General features: G+C 36.1%; 3 protein-coding genes across 3 annotated transcripts in view; all 3 read right to left on the bottom strand.

Moving 5' to 3' along the window:
* The window catches only part of LOC149678270 (cytochrome P450 4V2-like), a 34,568-nt gene that overhangs the window by 5,936 nt on the left and 9,768 nt on the right, over positions 1-18,864 (bottom strand). The window lies entirely within an intron of this gene.
* On the bottom strand, positions 44-13,512 carry LOC149678273 (uncharacterized). The gene is made up of 23 exons (XM_089836949.1): positions 11,314-13,512; positions 9,762-9,874; positions 9,594-9,679; positions 9,129-9,328; positions 8,060-8,129; positions 6,822-6,945; positions 6,600-6,755; positions 6,367-6,540; positions 6,221-6,287; positions 5,851-6,030; positions 5,598-5,762; positions 2,984-3,157; positions 2,804-2,916; positions 2,639-2,724; positions 2,203-2,402; positions 1,980-2,126; positions 1,891-1,909; positions 1,654-1,777; positions 1,429-1,584; positions 1,196-1,375; positions 1,052-1,118; positions 674-853; positions 44-613 (listed from the first exon to the last, which is right to left on the bottom strand). Exons 1-23 carry the CDS (start codon positions 11,510-11,512, stop codon positions 447-449), a joined length of 3,147 nt encoding a protein of 1,048 aa, XP_089693075.1. The 5' UTR covers positions 11,513-13,512; the 3' UTR covers positions 44-446.
* LOC149678272 (cytochrome P450 4V2-like) lies at positions 12,394-17,384 on the bottom strand. Its single transcript, XM_089836948.1, has 14 exons — positions 17,186-17,384; positions 16,711-16,823; positions 16,546-16,631; positions 16,031-16,230; positions 15,759-15,877; positions 15,658-15,712; positions 15,384-15,615; positions 15,158-15,281; positions 14,957-15,092; positions 14,704-14,900; positions 14,557-14,623; positions 14,167-14,346; positions 14,018-14,106; positions 12,394-12,435 (listed from the first exon to the last, which is right to left on the bottom strand). The coding sequence occupies exons 1-14, from the start codon at positions 17,382-17,384 to the stop codon at positions 12,394-12,396; spliced, it is 1,839 nt and encodes a 612-aa protein (XP_089693074.1).

Raw genomic sequence — 18,864 nt, 5'->3', positions numbered from 1 at the left:
AAATAATTTCTTATTAACTCGTAATGCATTTCTAATTGCCGGCTCGATTTCATAAATTGAACTTTTAATTCAGGTAAAACATGTTCGCTTAAGTTGTTTACCGTTATAAATTCATTTGAACCGGGTTAAGTTCAGTCAGCCTAAATGAAAACTGTCTCTCTCGGGACTACTTGATCATTAATAAGCAGCCTCAAGGGCGTAATATGAATAAATTAAAACTTTGTTATATAATTTTTCCAAACGGTCTAATAAACCCTTTTTTTAACTAGTCACCTAAGAGTACGATGTTTCTTACTAACAGAGTGTTTCGATTCATGACATGAATATTATAACAAGATATATATATATATATATGATTAATTAATGTTTTCGCGTGGATCTACTTCTGCAAAGAAGCCGTTTAGCCATTGAAAGTTCGACAAGTGAAATACAATACATGAATATTTTCAATTCTTCTGGTTTCTGGGCTCCAAATGGAGAGGCATTTTATGAATTTTTGTGACAATATCAAAACCAGGAATGACCTTATCTCTCGGTAATTGGGAAGTGACTCGGAAATGCCGAAGAAAGTTCGCTAAAATTACTTTCAATTCAATCGTGGCGAATGCTTGTCCTGGAAAACAATTGAAATAAAATGAAGTTATTAATTATAGAAAGTAAAGTGTTGACGAACCGATGCAATTGCGGGGACCGGCTGCAAATGGAATGTAGCAAAATGGGTGTCTTCCTTCGCTGTTCTCCGGGTTGAATCTGTCGGGGTCAAATACTTCTGGATTGGGGAAATGTCGGGGGTCGTGATGAATGCCTTGAATCAAGATGGCGCAAGTCACACCCTTTTTAAGAATTTTCTTGCCTAAAATTTGCAATGGTATTACTTTATCAATGATATATAGTCCTAGTGGGTTAAAGCCAAATGCTCTCCTCTGAATTTTAGACGTAGAACAAATAGACAAGGAGACATTTAATTAGTTCACTTGCTACTCTACTTGGCAAAATAGTGAATTATTAATGTTAATCTAGTAAGAAAGAAATTAGTAAGCTGAAAACGAACCGATTTGTAAGTCTTCAGTGAGTTCGCGACCAATCAACGGAGTTGGAGGACACAGCCTTAGGGATTCCTGCAAAGGGTTAAGTTGGCTTTCACTTAATATTGGAAAACTTCTAATACAGCTTTAGCTGTTGAACAAAAATTAACCTTCGTGACTCTTTCGAGGTAGGTCAAGTGCTTTAAGTCGTCGTATTCAATGTCTCTTTCGATGTCCGTTCCACAGACGGAAGTCAACTCTTGGTACACCTTTTCTTGAATCTCCGGGTAAAGACCGATCATGTAAAGGGTAAATGTTGAAGCAGTAGCGATGGTGTCGAAACCCTGCCAAATTCATTTAGTATAGCCTTTCTACATTTAAACGGCATTATGTTGTTTATTACCGCTCCAATGAGAGTGATGCATTCGTCTCGTAATTGTTTATCACTCATCAGTTCGGAGTTTTTATCGAGCATTTGTAGAAATATATCCCCGAAGTTCACATTTCGAATGGTGTCGTTGTCCTCTTTCATATTTGCCTTCTTTTTCGCTAATTCCGTCTGCGAATGAGTTTGGTGATTTTCTCACGATTGGTTTCGCTTTATCGTATCAAACAGTATCAACTTTACTTGGAATATTTCGTCTATTACTTTCATTGTATTTACGGTTTCTTTTCCCTTGGCTGTTAATTTGAATAATTTCTCCGATATAAACCATGGCCGAACTAAACGGTAACCGAAGCTTTCTTCGCATCTAATGTTAATGACGATATAGTTAAGTCACAGTAACTAGGCGCTTAAGAACTGATTGGTTTTTGGAGAGCATTGAAAGGTCACTTAAAATAGTATTATCTTGGATCCACATACCGCATGTTCCATCTTAACTCTACATAAACAGACGACACAGCCGCCCATTAAAAGTTTCATGCAAGAACACTACATAAAATAGTTTAAACTTGGGAAAGCTGAGGCTTGCGAGTTAAATCTACTGAAGGAATTGAGTTTATGGTGGAATGAATTTTCCACTTGGTACCTTTTAATGGCTTTGAAAATGAAATCTCCAAGAAATTTGTTACTTTGATAATCTTCGTCAGAAACTGCGTCTATAAAAACAAATAATTATCGTTGACTTTGGTTTTCGCCGCATCGCTTCAATATCAAGCATCAAAGGGTTCTTACCCATAACTATGTAGAAGGCGCACTTCTCGATTGATTCCACTATATCTAAAATATCGGAATCAGATTTGGAAATGTTTTCCAGAAATTGAGAGATCATCCTTTTAACGTGTTTGTTCATCATGGGAACGAACTCCTTGATGCTCCCAAGATGAAATATCGGATTCAGCAATTTCCTTTGTTTCTTCCAATGATCTCCTTCCCTGGAAATAGATCATTTCAAAAATGACATACACAAAACACAGGCACACAGGGGCAGGCGGCCATTGGGGGGGGGGAATATACCTCGCGCTAAAAAACAATGCAGGGCGGAGCACGAGTTCACAAAACGCGGGAGGCTAGCCAACTCGCTTTGTCTCTAGCGGTGCTTCTTGGCGAGAGGGAGAAGAAAACCCCTGTGTGTTGGTTTCTCTTTATGTAATTTCCTAAATAGGCTCACCTCGTTACTAACCCATTTCCAAAAAATATGTGAAATAACTTGTAAAATTCGGCTTTGTTGATTTCTTTGCTACTGGTTAGCACAACCTTGAAATAAGTGGTTAGTTCGGCGGAAGTTAGCAAGGTCAGTTACAAATTTGTCGTCACACTTTGAAAGGTCCCTTACCTTAATTAAATCTGGATCAACCAATATTACGCCTTTTTTATGAAATAAATTGAAATGGAAAAGTCCTTCTTGACGAAATAACGAAGACATTCCCATAAGGGTTTCCAAAGCATCTAAAAGTTGAAAGATTTTTCAATTAGAAATGCGCAGACTTATGGGGGCTGAAACCGTTGTACTCACAAGTTGTAGAGGTGATTTCTTTAACGGGTGGAAAGAGCTTTATAAATCTGGCGTGTCCAAAGGCGAAGACGGACTTGAAACCGTAATTTGGGTACGAATCCAAAAATGGCGGTAATGGAATACCCTTAAGCAGAGACGATATAAATGTCACCAATTTATGAATCACTTCAAACGCTAAAAGTATTATCTTCAGCGACATGATTGTTTATTGTTTGATGGAAAGACTAGTTGTGAAGCGATCAACACTTCGACCAGCCGTCAGGATGGAGTCGAATTCATTTATTAATCACTCGAAATGTCGTTAGTGAACCGGTTAAATTTAATTTTTAACTAATAAAAAACTTTAGCAAACAAGTTTTCCTGAATTACCATATACGTGTATTTAATTACAGATTGGAGAATTCTCTTAAACGTGCTAAAAGGAAGTAAATGATTATTTTCGCGTTTGTGACGTTTAAAAATAATTAGCGTTTCTTAAAATAACTTAACTAGAATTAAGATAAATTACTGACGATTAAAATAAATTCATTATTCCTAAAATCATTTTAAACATAGCTTTAGTCGACGTTTGAATTCTAGCGTATGCCTCTTTAAATTTTTTTTGGAAATTTAGGGTATGTAAGGCAATTAATTCACAGTAATGATAAGAAAACCCGCAATTGCGTGAATCGTTGATGGAAGCCCATAAATTGGGAGGCTAGACGTTTCTCGTAACCTTAGCCAATCACCGCGTACATCTTAACCCTAACGATCATAATGGAGTAGAAGCAAATATTGCTTTCTGTGAACTGCGAACGCGGTCCGGATACTGCGAAAACGTTTGCTCCTATTTGCTAACAGCGAACGCGGTGACAGACACAAACACACACACACACACAGACACGTCCAGTGTAATACCTCTCCATGACGTCACTGACGTCACCGCCACTCGGAGAGGTAAAAACACAATCAGATCTAGCGTCTAGCCACTCTAAAATAGAATACGAGCTAAAGAATGTAAGTTATTGCCCGATCAGACGTAATTTTGATCATGACCCTTGGTTCTCATAAAGGACTACGTGTATTTAACTTCCGGCTCACTCTGAACCGGTTAAGCCTCTTCATACAGAACATGAAACAAAACGGCAATTTCAATCGTATTTATCTTGGCATGGACCTTGGGTCTCTTCACAATTCGGTCTAGTCCGAACCGACTAAACATCCATGGAAGGAAAATAACTCGGCATTACACGATTTTATTTATCATTTTTGAAATATTTATGGTTTTGAAATCAAAAAAAAACTTACTTAATAGGCTTAATCGTCTCACATTCTAGTACTGTTAAACTACCAAAACCTGATTGTAATTAAATTTGAAATAATTTATTCCTTTAAATATAACAGGAATAAAGTATAGCTCTGATCAAGTCGGTTTTTGGTTTTTTTAATACCTGCTTATTATTTTGTTTTTAATAAGAATAAGAATTAATTTTAATCATTTCATTTTTGGAGCAAGGCCATTTTTGATTGCGTGTTTGATTTCATAAACAAAACGCTTAAGAGAATTCTGAAATCTACAATTAAATAGAAAAGTTCGATGGTAATTGAGGAAAAACGTGTTCGCTTAAGTTGTATATCGATTATTTATTAAATTTAACCGCTTTATCAATCTTAATTACTCTCATTATAATATTCATATTAAAGTTTACCGTTTATCTGAAACCATATCCCGTACACTTTATTTTACTTCTATAAAATAGATTAAGATTTTATTTTATATAAGTAGAATTTTAGTAGGTCTTTCCATAAACTCTTTTGTGAGAGTGTAGAACCAAGAAGAAATATACCTATAAGAAGGCCTAAATCCGCCTCTGGTGCTTGACAATCCCTCTTCATAGGAAACGGAGGCGGGACTTAATATTTTATCTTACACTATATTTTCCACCTTCTATCTCTTTCACCTTTATATTAAGCCTTGGGTGGTTTCCTGGAACTCACGAACTCATAAGTATAGTACACTTGATTCACCTTAGAATTGATTACAGAACGATTTTCACGTAAAGACGCATATTCCAAATCCATCGAGTTAGGTTCAAAACTAACTAAGTTGTTAATGGCAATTAAAATAAAATTGTGTACCGTTTCAGCACCGCGGGCAGCCTCCATTTTCTGTTTACTTTGCTCGAGTTCCTTTTCTCTACTCTGAATACGTCATTCGCGTCTGTATGACCTATCCTCACGGAATCCAATGGGAAAGCGAAGAACAATTAGGGACATGAAAGGGTGGGGCTTACTTGTCCACTCACGCCTGTGTAGAACTAAATTCTGGCGAATTTAAGTCTTTATATGGTTTATTTCTTCTTGGTAGCTGAATTAACGGACAGGGACAATCTGAGCTCCCGTTGTTCTTGTTATTAAAATGTGGTGTTATTTATACTAGAATTCTGAGAAATTAGGAAACGACATCGTTTATTTTAGTTAACATCTTTATCGTTCAGGACAATAAAAATTATATATGTACAATTAATTATTTTGAGTGGGTCTACAAAGAAACGTGCTTTAGTCATTAATTACAAAAAGTAGACGTTTAGCCGTTGTAAGTTCAACAAGTGAAATACAAAACAAAAATATTTTCAATTCCTCTGGTTTCTGGGCTCGAAATGAAGAGGCATTTCATAAATTTTTGTGACAATATCAAGAGCAGGAATTACTTTGTCTCTCGGTAATTGAGAAGTGATTCGGAAATGGCGAAGAACATTCGCTAGAAATAATTTCAATTCAATCGCGGCGAATGGTTGCCCTGGAAAACAGTTTAAATCAAATGAAGTTATTAATTATAGAACACGAATGTAACCCCTCCTGTTATAGAATGAAAGGTGTTGACAAACCAATGCAATTGCGGGGACCAGCTACAAATGGGATGTAGGCAAATGGGTGTCTTCCTTCGCTGTTCTCCGGATTGAATCTGTCGGGGTCGAATATTTCTGGATTTGGGTAATGTCTGGGGTCGTGATGAACGCCTTGCACGAAGATGACGCACGTTGCACTCTTTTTAAGAATGTTTTCACCTAAAATTTGCAATGGTATTATTTTATCTAGTTATTTTGAAATATAGATGATAGTGGATTGAACCCAAATGCTCTGTTCTAAATTTAGACGTTTGACAAATAGAGGAGGAGACTTTTAATTAGTTAATTTGCAAGTGTCTTGGTGGAATGCTGTTAAATCTAGAATGAAACTAGTAAGCTGAAACCGAACCTATTTGTATGTCTTCTGTGAGCTCGCGAGCAATGAACGGAACTGGAGGACACAGCCTTAGCGATTCCTGCAAAGGGTTAAGTTGGCTTTTACTTAATGTTGGACAACTTGTAATACAGTTTTTTAGCTGTTGAACAAAAACTAACCTTGATGACATTCTCGAGGTAGGTCAAGTGTTTTAAATCGGTGTATTCAATATCTCTTTCGGTGTCCGTTCCACAGACGGAAGACAACTCTTGGTAGACCTTTTCTTGGATTTCCGGGTAAAGACCAATCATGTACAGAGTAAATGTTGTAGCGGTAGCACTTGAGTCGAAACCCTGCCAAAGTAATTTTGTATAACCTTTTTGCATTTAAAGCGCACTTTATTGTTTATTACCGCTCCAATGAGAGTTAGGCATTCGTCTCGAAGTTGTTTATCACTCATTAATTCGGGGTTTTTCTCGAGCATTTGTAGAATGATATCCATAAAGTTTACGCTTCGAACGTTATCGTCGGGTTCTTTCATATTCGCCTTCTTATGCATCAACATCGTCTGCGAATGAATTCGTAGTGTTGTTCGAAATGTGTCACGTCTGATTTTCAAAAAGTGTCTACTTACTTGGAAGGTCTCCTCTAATTTTTTTACTGCATTTACGGTTTCTTTTCCCTTAGCTGTCATTTTGAATATCTTGTCCGATATCAACCATGGTCGAAGTAAACGGTAACTGAAGCTTTCTTCGCATCTAATGTTAATTAATATTTTTATTTTTAGGCGCTTAAGAACTGATTGGTTTCTGAATAGCCTTGTAGAAACTTTCTTAGAATTTTGGTATATTTCTTTTGCTTTAAAAATCTGTTTTTCCTCACTTTTTTGGACAAGGCTTGGTTTAAGAAAAATTCTCCCACCCAAGCAATGCAGGTGCAGGGTGTCACCGGTCGGTCATGCTAGGTTTATTTGTAAGCGTGTTTGTCGCGAGAGAGTACTTTTGCTCGAGGGGAAGTGTTTTTGCAACCCTGACCTTCGGCTAGTACAATGAAAGTGAGTCTTTTTGGAGTTTCTGGGTAAAACGGGCAGTTCTACCACGAAATTTCTACACACGGAAATTATCTTTGTATCTTTTTTTATCATTACTTGGTTAGCTGTTACTCGGAGTAGATCTTGCTACACAAAATTTCTCAAAACCCCTTTTCAATCAGTCTAATATTCAGTATGCAATCTTGTTATATTTTTTAACATTAAAAGTTACTCTTGATACTCAAATCTATATTTAAGCTAGTTGCGGCGATGTTTTATTTCACATGCATATGATTAACGAACGATATAACGCGAAGGAGCAGTTACTACAAGCCTTGACCTGTCCAACGTTTCCTCACTTAAAAATATATTTAAGTTACATTGGAACTCACTGTCTCTAATTCCTGTATAATTTTTATTGGTGAGGACTTAAATATTTAATTTTTTTTAATTTAAGTTAAATATAAGGGAACATCCGTTATGTGGAGAACAAAGACTTTAGATATGACTTCAAGCGAAAGGACTTTAATGGACTGCTGGTAAGTGGTAACTATGAAGCCCCATCTAAAGTCTTTGAATCTTCATACCGGATGTTCCGTAATAACTTAATTTCATGCAGATGATACCGAGGCGCAAGGTTCTTAAATTGACATCCGTTTTTGAAACGGATCTATTGGCTATGGCCGACGATCATCTTACATTGATCCATCGTATACAATTTGTAGTTTCAAGCAAGAACACTAGATAAAATAGTTCAAAATAGGGAAAGCTGAGGATTGCCAGTTAAATCTACTAGAGGAATTGAGATTATGGTGGATTGAATTAAGTTGTCTTGTTGGTACCTTTTAACGGCTTCGAAAAAGATATCACCATGATATTTGTTACTTTGATAATCTTCATCAGAAACAGCGTCTATAATGACAAAAAATAATGTTGACTTTATTTTTAAGGAAAGTACAATCATTTGTGTACATGTACAAACAGTCTCCTATCCCATTGGACAGAATTATATTAAGCCATATCTCATTAAAAAGAATGTCCCATTACAGTGAATACTTCCAAAATGTGCGGTTTCATTTTGATAAAATTCGCATTAAGCATTTCCATGTATTTTTAGAGGCAGAATTAAAAATCTTACAATTTTATTTAAGAAACACACATGCCTATGCCTAACCTATCACTAACACTAACCTAACGCAATCCTAACTCTAACCTAACCTTACCCTAAACCCAAACCATAAACTTATAGACTTTAGCCTAATAGAGCCAACCAGCAAATCTTTTGAATTTTTATAACGGCTCAGATCTCGTTCTCGGGTTTTGAAGCGAGAAAGGGATAACCTTATTGGCTTGATTTTGCCATGCGCAGTACCCGTTTTACCCCAAGAGTCAGACTCTAATCCAATGAGAAAAAAAAGAGAGATTTATTTTCGTCGCTCAACGACAGATGGTACTACAGTCAACTTTTTTAGTCACGAGATCCTATCCCTTAGATGGAGACGAGACCAAGCCATCTTGTTTATTTGTTGGTTGGGTCTATTAGTGGCTAGTGAACGTCTTACTTTAAATATACTTGCATACTTACAAGTATTACATTATTGTTATCCGTCCTGGAATTTTGAACCAGATTAATAATATCAATATCGTTACCAAGAAATATATAATTGTAAAAGTCCTATAAGCTCGCGGAACGTGAATGACTATTAGCATTTATTTTGGTATATTAAGGTCACTAAATATTTCAAAGCAAAACGGGGAAATAAATGAGAGTACCTATCATAAAGTCCATGTTTACGCGTCACTCTTCAAACTACGTATGTCTAGGTTGTAATTTAATGATTGGCTGTTTGATGTCATACTTCATTTCGATATATCGCTTCAATGTAAAGTATAAAATGATTCTCAATTTACCCATGATCACGTATAACCCGCACTTCTCAATTGAATCAGATACATCAATAATCTTGGAATCAGCTTTGGAAAGGTCTTCTTGAAATTTAGAGATCATCATTTTGACGTGTTTGTTAATCATGGGAACGAACTCCTTGATACTCTGAGAATGGAACATCGGATTCAGCAATTTCCTCTGTTTCTTCCAAAAGTCACCATTGCTGAAAATTCGTCAATAGACCATTTCAAAAACTACATACAGAGAACTCAACACAAAGGGGCAATGCCGCCATTGGAGTATTCTCGTTCGCGCCAAAAAGCCCGAGTTCACCAAATGCTGGAGGCTTGTCAACTCTCACTGCCTCTAGCGGTGCTTCTTGGCGAGAGGGGAAGTATTCATCAATGGTGGCCTCGTCCATATGTGTTGGCTTCTCTGTGTGTATTCTCTGAAATGGTCTATTAAATTTGCTTGATCATAACTCTTACCTCGTTAGTAAGCCATTTCCTACAAATAATTGGATTAACTTGTAAAGTTCAGCTTTGTTGATTTCTTTGCTACTTTTTAGCATAACCTTGAATGAAGTGAAAAATTTCGGCGGGAGTTAGCAAGATCAGTAGCAAATTTGTCGCCCCATCACTCGCGAAATGTCTTACCTTAATTAAATCTGGATTATACAATACTACGCATTTTTTATTAAATATATTGAAATGAAAAAGTCCTTCTTGACGAAAAATCTTAGACATTCCCGTAAGGGTTTCGAAAAAATCTAAAAGATGAAAAATCTTTAGGTTAGTGCCCGTAAATTTTCAGGTACAATTATACAAAGCAAAAACATTTAATCAATTGCGATTAGAAGGAAAAACATGTAAAGAAATATATTTTATAATAGCTGTCTTGAGACTCGTTTTAATTATTGATATTCATCCGTTTATCTAGCGCCATATCCGTGGGTAAGCTTCATTTTTATAATATAAAATAAATGGTAGCATGAAATTTGGGTGACAAGATTGGGTGTCCGGCAATTTGGAGCGTTGAAAATTGGGTGTCCCACAATTGGGACGGTTAAAAATTGGGTGTTCAAAAATTGGGAGAATTTAAAATTGGGTGAGCTACTATTTGGTGTCAATGAAACTGGCAGAGCGTCAGTTGGGTGAATAAAATTTTATTTTGTAAAAATTACAAATAACTTCTCATTCTAAATTATTTTTTTAAGGTTAATGTTAAAAAAATGAACTCTATGATAAATTGTGAGAAATGCCTCGTAAATCCGAAAGTGGTTCGGTTTCTTCGGAACGGTTTACGGCATTATAAATTATTTTTTTCCAAATCAGCAATTTTTTCTCTGAAACGTCAGGTTTGGTTCTGTTCGGTTTGGTTGAGACAGGTCAGGTTAGGTTTGGTTGAGATAGGTGAGGTTAGATTAAGTTAGGCCAGGTTAAGTTGAGAGAGGTTAAGTTAGAATAGCCCCTTCCAAAAAGTTTGACTGCCTTGTGCATCTTGTTGTTTAAGTTCTTCGCGCATGCGCACTTGAAGCTAAAAAACGTCATATCTAGGTTGTGAACTAGGCTATGCGGGGAAACTACTTCCTGTTTGTAGGAAGAACTGAACTGACTCAGGCTAAGAACATTTTTTCAAAACATTTTGGAAGGGGCTATTTGTTGAGATAGGTTAGGTTTGGTTATTTCGCCAAACTTTTATAGTTTTTTCTGAAATATGTACTTTTTGAATAACAAATTGTCGATTCTACCAATTTACGCTCTGCCAGTTTCATTGACACCAAATAATCGCTCACCGAATTTTAGATTCTCCCAACTTACGGACGCCCAATTATCTTAGACCTAAATAAATCTAGATTTTAAGTTATCAAAGTAGAATATGAATTTAATTGCTCATTTTATTTAAATAAATCCTAAACTTTCAAAAAGTGCATCGAGGGCTATTTACACAAATTTTCTGAACGCCTGTTAAGTAAGGTACGATGTGGCTATGACCACACGTAGTAAGCTAATCTATTATTAGAATTACGTAAGAATAAATTGAAAGTATATCGATACATGGTATATACCGATGTAATAGTTGTGCAAAATTAGTAACCCTACAATGAAAACAAAAAGTCGCAACCGATATAACTCTGATTTAAATAAAGTGGGTATTCACTTTTACTCTATCTTTAAAACTTGTTATTTAAAGAAGTGTATTACTCACAAGTTGTAGAGCCGATTTCTTTAACGGGTGGAAAAAGCTTTAGAAATCTGGCGTGACCAAAGGCGAAGACCGACTTGAAACCGTAATTTGGGTACGAATCCCAAATTTGTGGCAATGGAATACTTTTAAGCAGAGACGATATAAATGACATCAATTTATGAATCACTTCCAACACGAAAAGTAATGTCTTCAGCGACATGATTGCTGTTTGATGGAAAGACTAATTGTGAAGCGATGAACACTTCGACCAGCCGTGTTTATACTCAGGATGGAGTCGAATTCATTTATTATTCACTCGAAATATCGTTATTGAACCGATTAAATTACATTTTTAACTGATAAAAAACTTGAGCAAACAAGTTTTCCTGAATTACCATCGAATATGTGTATTTAATTACAGATTGGAGAATTCTTTTTAACGTGCTAAAAGGAAGTAAATTATTATTTTCGCGTTTGTGACGTTTAGATTTTCTGACAAATAAAAATAATTAGCGTTTCTTAAAATAACTTAACTATAGAATTAAGATAAATTACTGACGATTAAAATAAATTTATTATTCCTAAAATCATTTTAAACATAGCTTTAGCCGACGTTTGAATTCTTGCGTATGCCTCTTTAAATTTTTTTTGGAAATTTAGGGTATGTAAGGCAATTAATTCACAGTAATAATAAGAAAACCCGCAATTGCGTGAATCTTTGATGGAAGCAAAAGCACTGCCATTGGGAGGCTAGTCGTTTCTATTAACCTTAGCCAATCACCGCGTACATCTTAACCCTAACGATGATGATGGAGTAGAAGCAAATACTGCTTTCTGTGAACTGCGAACGCGGTCCGGATACTACGAATACGTTTGCTCCGATTTGCTAACAGCGAACGCGGTGACAGACACAAATACACACACAGACACGTCCAGTGTAATACCTCTCCATGAAGTCAGTGACGTCACCACCACTCGGAGAGGTAAACACTGAATCAGATCTAGCGTCTAGCCACTCTAAAATAGAATACGAGCTAAACAATGTATGTTATTGCCCGATCAGACGTAATTTTGATCATGACTCTTGGATCTAATAAAGGACTACGTGTATTTAACTTCCGGCTCACTCTGAACCGTTAAAGGCTTTTCATGCAGAACACGAAACAAAACGGCAATTTCAATCGTATTTATCTTGGCTTGGGCCTTGGGTCTTCACATTTCGGTCTAGTCCTTACCGACTAAACATCAATGGAAGGAAAACAACTCGGCATTACACGATTTTATTTACCATTTTTGAAATATTTCAGATTTTTGAAATTAAAAAAAAAACTTTCTTAATAGGCTTAATCGTCTCACATTCTTGTACTGTTAAACTACCAAAACCTGACTGAAATTAAATTAGAAATAATTTATTCCTTTAAATATAACAGGAAAGAATTATAAGTCGGTTTTTAGTTTTCTTTAATACCTGCTTATTATTTTGTTTGTAATAAGAATAAGAATTAATTTTAATCATTCCATCCTTGGAGCAAGGCCATTTTAGATTGCGTATTTTATTTCATAAACAAAACGCTTAAGAGAATTCTGAAATTTACAATTAAATAGAAAAGTTCGATGGTAATTGAGGAAAAACATGTTCGCTAAAGTTGTATATCGGTTATTTATTAAATTTAACTGCTTTATGAATCTTAATTACTCTCATTATAATATTCATATTAAAGTTTACCGTTTATCTAACACCATATCCCATACGTTTTATTTTAATTCTATAAAATAGATCAAGATTTTATTTTATTTAAGTAGAATGTGAATAGGTCTATTCATAAACTCTTTTGTGGGAGGGTAGAACCAAGAAGAAATATACTTATAAGAAGGCCTAAATCAGCCTCTGGTGCTCGCGTGATACTCTATAATCCCCCTTCATTTTAAACAGAGGTGGGACTTAATATTTTATCTTACACTATGTTTTCCACCTTCTATCTCTTTTACCTTTATCTTAAGCCTTGGTTGGTTTTTTTGGAACTCACGAACTCATAACTATAGTACACCTGATTCGACTTAGAAATAATTACAGAACGATTTTCACGTAGAGACACATGTTCCAAATCCATCGAGTTAGGTTCAAAATATTTTACTATGTTGTTAATGGCAATTAAAGTAAAATTGTTTACCGTTTCATCACCGCGGGCAGCCTCCATTTTCTGCTTACTTTGCTCGAGTTCTTTTTCTCTACACTGAATACGTCATTCTCGTCTGTATGACCTATACCCACGCAGTTCAATGGGAAATGACGGACATGAAAGGGGTGGGGCCTACTTTTCCACTAACACCTGCGTAAGAGTATAGGCCTATGTCTGTCGAATGGTTTATTTCTTCTTGGTATAACTAAGGGACTGAGACAATCTAAGCTCCGTTATCCTTATTGTTAAAATGTGGTGTTATTTATACAAGAATTCTGAGAAATCAGGAAACGATATCGTTTATTTTAGTTGACATCTTTATCGTTCAGGATAGAAAAAATTATTTATGTACAATTATTTGTTTTGAGCGGATCTTCAAAAAAATTTGCTTTCTTTATTAATTACTTCGGCAAAGTAGACGTTTATCCATTGGCAGTTCAACAAGTGAAACGCAATACTAAATATTTTTAATTCTTCTGGCTTCGGGGCTCGAAATGGAGGGGCATTTCATAAATTTTTGCGACAATATCAAAAGCAGGAATTACTTTGTCTCTCGGCAATTGGGAAGTGATTCGGAAATGGCGAAGAAAGTTCGCTAAAAATACTTTCAATTCAATCATGGCGAATGCTTGTCCTGGAATACAGTTGAAATTAAATGGTGTTATTAATTATAGAACCAATGGTGTTGACGAACCGATGCAATTGCGGGGACCGGCTGCAAATGGGATGTAGGCAAATGGGTGTCTTTCTTCGCTGTTCTCCGGGTTGAATCTGTCGGGGTCGAATACTTCTGGATTGGGGTAATGTCTGGGGTCGTGATGAACGCCTTGTACCAAGATGCCGCAAGTCACACCCTTTTTGAGAATTTTCTCCCCTAAAATTTGCAATGGTATTATTTTATCGAGATATTTTGAAATATAAATGATGCAGGTAGATTAAAGCCAAATGCTCTAGTCTAAATTTTAGACATAGGACAAATAGTGAAGGAGACTTTCGATTAGTAAATTTCCAAGGGCACTTGGTAAAATAGTGAATTATTAATGTTAATTCTAGTTAGAAAAAAATTAGAAAGCTGGAAACGAACCGATTTGTAACTCTTCTGTGAGCTCTCGAGCAATCAATGGAACTGGAGGACACAGCCTTAGCGATTCCTGGAAATGGTTAAGTAGACTTTCACTTAATATTGGAAAAATTCTAATACTTTTCTGAAAGCTATAGAACAAAAATTAACCTTGGTGACATTTTCGAGGTACATCAAGTGTTTTAAGTCGTTGTATTCGATGTCTCTTTCGACATCCGTTCCACAGACGGAAGTCAACTCTTCGTAGACCTTTTCTTGAATCTCCGGGTAAAGACCGAGCATGTACAGGGTAAATATTGTAGTGGTAGCGCTAGAGTCGAAACCCTGCCAAAGTCTTTTAGTATAACCTTTTTACATTTAAAGCGCACTTTATTGTTTTGTACCGCTCCAATGATAGTCACGCATTCGTCTCGCAGTTGTTTATCGCTCATCAATTCAGGGCTTTTCTCGAGCATTTGTAGAAGGTTATCCGCGAAGTTCACATTTCGAACGTTGTCATCGGGTTCTTTCATATTCGCCTTCTTTCTCATCAACATATTCTGCGAATGAATTCGTGGTTTTTACGTAATGTGTCAAGCCCGAAATACAAAAAGTGTCTACTTACATTTATGACCTCGTCCAATACTTCAACTGAATTTACGGTTTCTTTTCCCTTAGGTGTCATTTTGAATATGTTGTCCGACATCAACCATGGTCGAACTAACCTGTGACTGAAGATTTCTTCTACGCTAATATTAATGATATTTTTTATTTTTAGGCGCTTAAGAACGGATTTGTTACTGATTGGCCTTGAACTATGGAACTTTTCCCCGCTTAAAAACATATTTAACCTAAACTGGAACTCAATGGCCCTAATTCCCTTTAAGTAACTGATGTTTCTTATGATATTGTTTTTCTTGCCGCGTACTAAAATATTTATCTTGTTTTCTAAATTATCGTATCGATCTTTAATTAAAGCCCAAAATATAAGGGAATATCCGGTTTGTGGACACAAAGACGGTAGATATGACTTCAAGCGAACGGATTTTAGTGGACTGGTAACCTTGAAGCCCCATTTTTCGTCTTTGGATGCACATACCAATCAATATTCCGTATTAACTCTACACCAAGCTGAGGATACTGGTGCCCAAGGTTTGTAAACTGGCAATCCGTTATCTTGCTAATTTTAGGAATAAGGAAAGCTGAAGATTGCGAGTTAAATCTACTAGAGGAATTGAGTTTATGGCGGAATCAATTAAGTCTTCTTGTTGGTACCTTTTAACGGCTTTGAAAAAGGTATCTCCAAGATTGTTGTTACTTTGATAATCTAAGTCAGAGACAGCGTCTATAAAAACATAAAAATTATTTTGACTTTATTTTTATGGAAAGCTCAAACATTTGTGTACAAATCCCATTAAAACGAATGTCCCATTAGAAAAAATGTGCGGGTTCATTTTCATAAAATTCGCATTAAAAATGTCCATGATTCTCAATTTACCCATGATTATGTATAATGCGCACTTCTCGATTGAATCAGATACATCAATAATCTTGGAATCAGATTTGAAAATGTCTTCCTGAAATTGAGAGATCAACATTTTGACGTGTTTGTTCATCATGGGAACGAACTCCTTGATGCTCCCAAGATGAAACATCGGATTCATCAATTTTCGCTGTTTCCTCCAAAGTTCTCCATTGCTGAAAATTCAGCAATAGATTATTTTAAACATAACGTACAGAAAAATCAATACACTGGGGCGAGGCCACCATTAGGGTATTATCCCTCATGCCAAGAAGCAACGCCAGAGGGAACCCGAGTTCACTACAAGCGGAAGCGGAAGGCTAGCCAACTCGCACTGCCCCTAGCGGTGTTTCTTGGCGAGAGCGAGAAGTATACCCCAATACACGCCTCGACTTTATTTTTTGGTTTATTTGTATGATTTTAAATTAAATTGCTTTTTTGGAAATTTGCACGATCATAAGAACTTTGCTATAATATTTCTTTACGCTTACCTAAACACTAAGCCATTTCCTACAAACATGTGGATTAACTTGTAAAATTCGGCTTTGTTGATTTCTTTGCTACTTTTTAGCACAACCTTGAAATAAGTGGTCAATTTCGGTGGGAGTTAACGAGGTCAGTCCCAAATTTGTCGCCCCACTCGCGAAAAGCCTTACCTTAATCAAATCTGGATCAACCAATATTACGAGTTTTTTATGAAATATATTGAAATGAAAAAGTCCTTCTTGTCGAAAAATCGAAGACATTCCCATAAGGGTTTCAAAAGCATCTAAAAGATGAAAGATCTTAAATGGTTCCACCTAAAGACTGGCCGTAAACTACGTCAACCTGTTTCCTTAAATGTTTCAATTCAATAGTGTAAGCAATCCAGAATTAACCCCCTATTATCAAAAGTATATGTAAAGAAAACACACTGCTTAACAGGTATTTTAGCCGGACTTTGCTAGCAGAAATAATCCTTTCTCCAAATTAGAACAGTCCCCTTGACCCTTCATCATCCAAGTTCGAACTTAAACAGTCATTCCGTAAATAAGTATTGTAAAGTCACGTGAAAAGTATATTTTTTTAAGCTTCGATATTTTCAAAAGGACAGGTCAAACTAATACCCGTTGCTAAAAACGTTGTACTTACAAGTTGTAGAGGTGATTTCTTTAACGGGTGGAAATAGTTTTAGAAATCTGGCGTGACCAAAGGCGAAGACCGATTTGAAGCCGTAAGTTGGGTACGAATCCCAAATTTGTGGCAATGGAATACTTTTAAGTAGAGACGATATAAATGTAACCAATTTATGAATTACTTCAAAGGCGAAAAGCAATATCTTCAGCGACATGATTGTTGTTTGATGGAAAGACTAATTGTGCTGCGGTGAACACTTCGATCCGCGGTGTATATACGCAGGTAGGAGTTAGTTAATTCTAAGTCGTCAAATCGTTTAAGATCAATTAGTGTTTCATTTATAATTATAGCAAACATTTTTTTCTTCAATTTTTATGAAAAAGTCTTGATTGACAAAGTTATCATTAAGAAGAAGGCGTTTTTCGTTTGAAGCTGAATTGTTAGAATAACATTACTTTCTTACTAACTTTCTTAATAATAACAATTACATTAATATCTGTGATATTTAGTATTCTTGTTGCGATTACAATGTATCTTTTTTACAATTAGGAATAAAATTCCAAAAACTTAAGTTGTTTTTTATTTTAAATTTCACTTAAAGCACTCCCAACTATCATTATGGGTCGTTATTAAAAGGCTGTATTGACTTGTATCTTCAAGGACTATGACGCATCAACAACGAAAATCAATGAAGTGAGTTTGAAAAACTCTTTTGACCATGAAAGAGAGATGTGAGATGAAGAAGAAATCTTCATTTCTGGCCTATATAACAAACCTCTGCAACCTCAGCTACAGCAAAGTAGTCATCATATCATCCTCAAGCGGCGTTTTGGTAGGGTCGTACGGAACGTAAACGTCGACAATGCCACCTGTGTCTTAAAAATAGACGCCTATTCGCGAGAACTAGATTCTACTTTCAAATGGCGCTAGGCAGCAGCACGTAACAATCACCTATCAAAGGATAGGGGCGTACGCGAGGTATTCTGGGAGACTTTCATTCCCGCACATGGCTATTTTCTATAACAGGTCACGTGAACATTCTTTTGTCGTGGTGAGGTTTTCAACCATTGCTAAAACTCTCATGCATGATATATTTGATTCATATTGAAGTGCATCTGGTGTACACTTATTCCAGACAGGGTCATTAGTATCTCTCTAATAGCACATTTGTAAATTGAAACATAATACGATAAACACGATCAACTTTATCTCTTCGTGAATTTAGATCTACAATTTCTTCGGAACCTTATGCGTTAGTTATATCCTGGCCTTCGTAAGTTCGTACTGCACATATTTTTCGAAGCTCCTTTGCTAAAGTTGGAGAACGTGTTTTGGGATGGGTACCGAGGGGAATTTCGTAAAACTTCTAGTGTTAAAGATATGGGTAAAGATCATTTCAATTAATAATAATAATAATAATAATAATCTAAGCTTTTGTCTATGAAGGGATATCCACACTAAGCCTGTGGCTTGTTTACAGGTGGGTCCCTTTACAATGCATAGAGGGGTGGTGGCTAGCCCCTATGCCCCCACAGCTAACCTACAGCGCCCTATACTAACTATTAGCGTTAACCTCTGCAGTTTTGATGGAAAGGAGAAACCGGGTTAGACCGCGGAGGAAAACTCCTTTTACCAAGCGGAGAGAGATTTTGCAAACTCTACGCAGAAGGATTTGTTTCCAGATTTTCACCCGG

This window comes from Phalangium opilio, unplaced genomic scaffold, assembly GCF_054372755.1.
Source record: "Phalangium opilio isolate 3A_F unplaced genomic scaffold, DU_Popi_V2 ptg000042l_1, whole genome shotgun sequence".
Classification (NCBI taxonomy): domain Eukaryota; kingdom Metazoa; phylum Arthropoda; class Arachnida; order Opiliones; family Phalangiidae; genus Phalangium; species Phalangium opilio.
The sequence above is the reverse complement of the archived record's forward strand: the minus strand, read 5'-3'. Positions and strand labels throughout refer to the sequence as shown.

Excerpts from the sequence above, each read along its gene's own strand:
- LOC149678273 (XM_089836949.1), bottom strand. The coding sequence starts at position 11,512 with ATGTCGCTGAAGACATTACTTTTCGTGTTGGAAGTGATTCATAAATTG. Across the intron at positions 2,917-2,983 it reads AGAAATCACCTCTACAACTT|ATGCTTTGGAAACCCTTATG; the intron begins GTGAGTACAACG and ends TTCAACTTTTAG. Across the intron at positions 854-1,051 it reads CACTGAAGACTTACAAATCG|GCAAGAAAATTCTTAAAAAG; the intron begins GTTCGTTTTCAG and ends TGCAAATTTTAG.
- LOC149678272 (XM_089836948.1), bottom strand. The coding sequence starts at position 17,384 with ATGTCGCTGAAGATATTGCTTTTCGCCTTTGAAGTAATTCATAAATTG. Across the intron at positions 14,624-14,703 it reads ACCTCGAAAATGTCACCAAG|GAATCGCTAAGGCTGTGTCC; the intron begins GTTAATTTTTGT and ends AACCATTTCCAG. Across the intron at positions 14,107-14,166 it reads CGGTCCCCGCAATTGCATCG|GACAAGCATTCGCCATGATT; the intron begins GTTCGTCAACAC and ends ACTGTATTCCAG.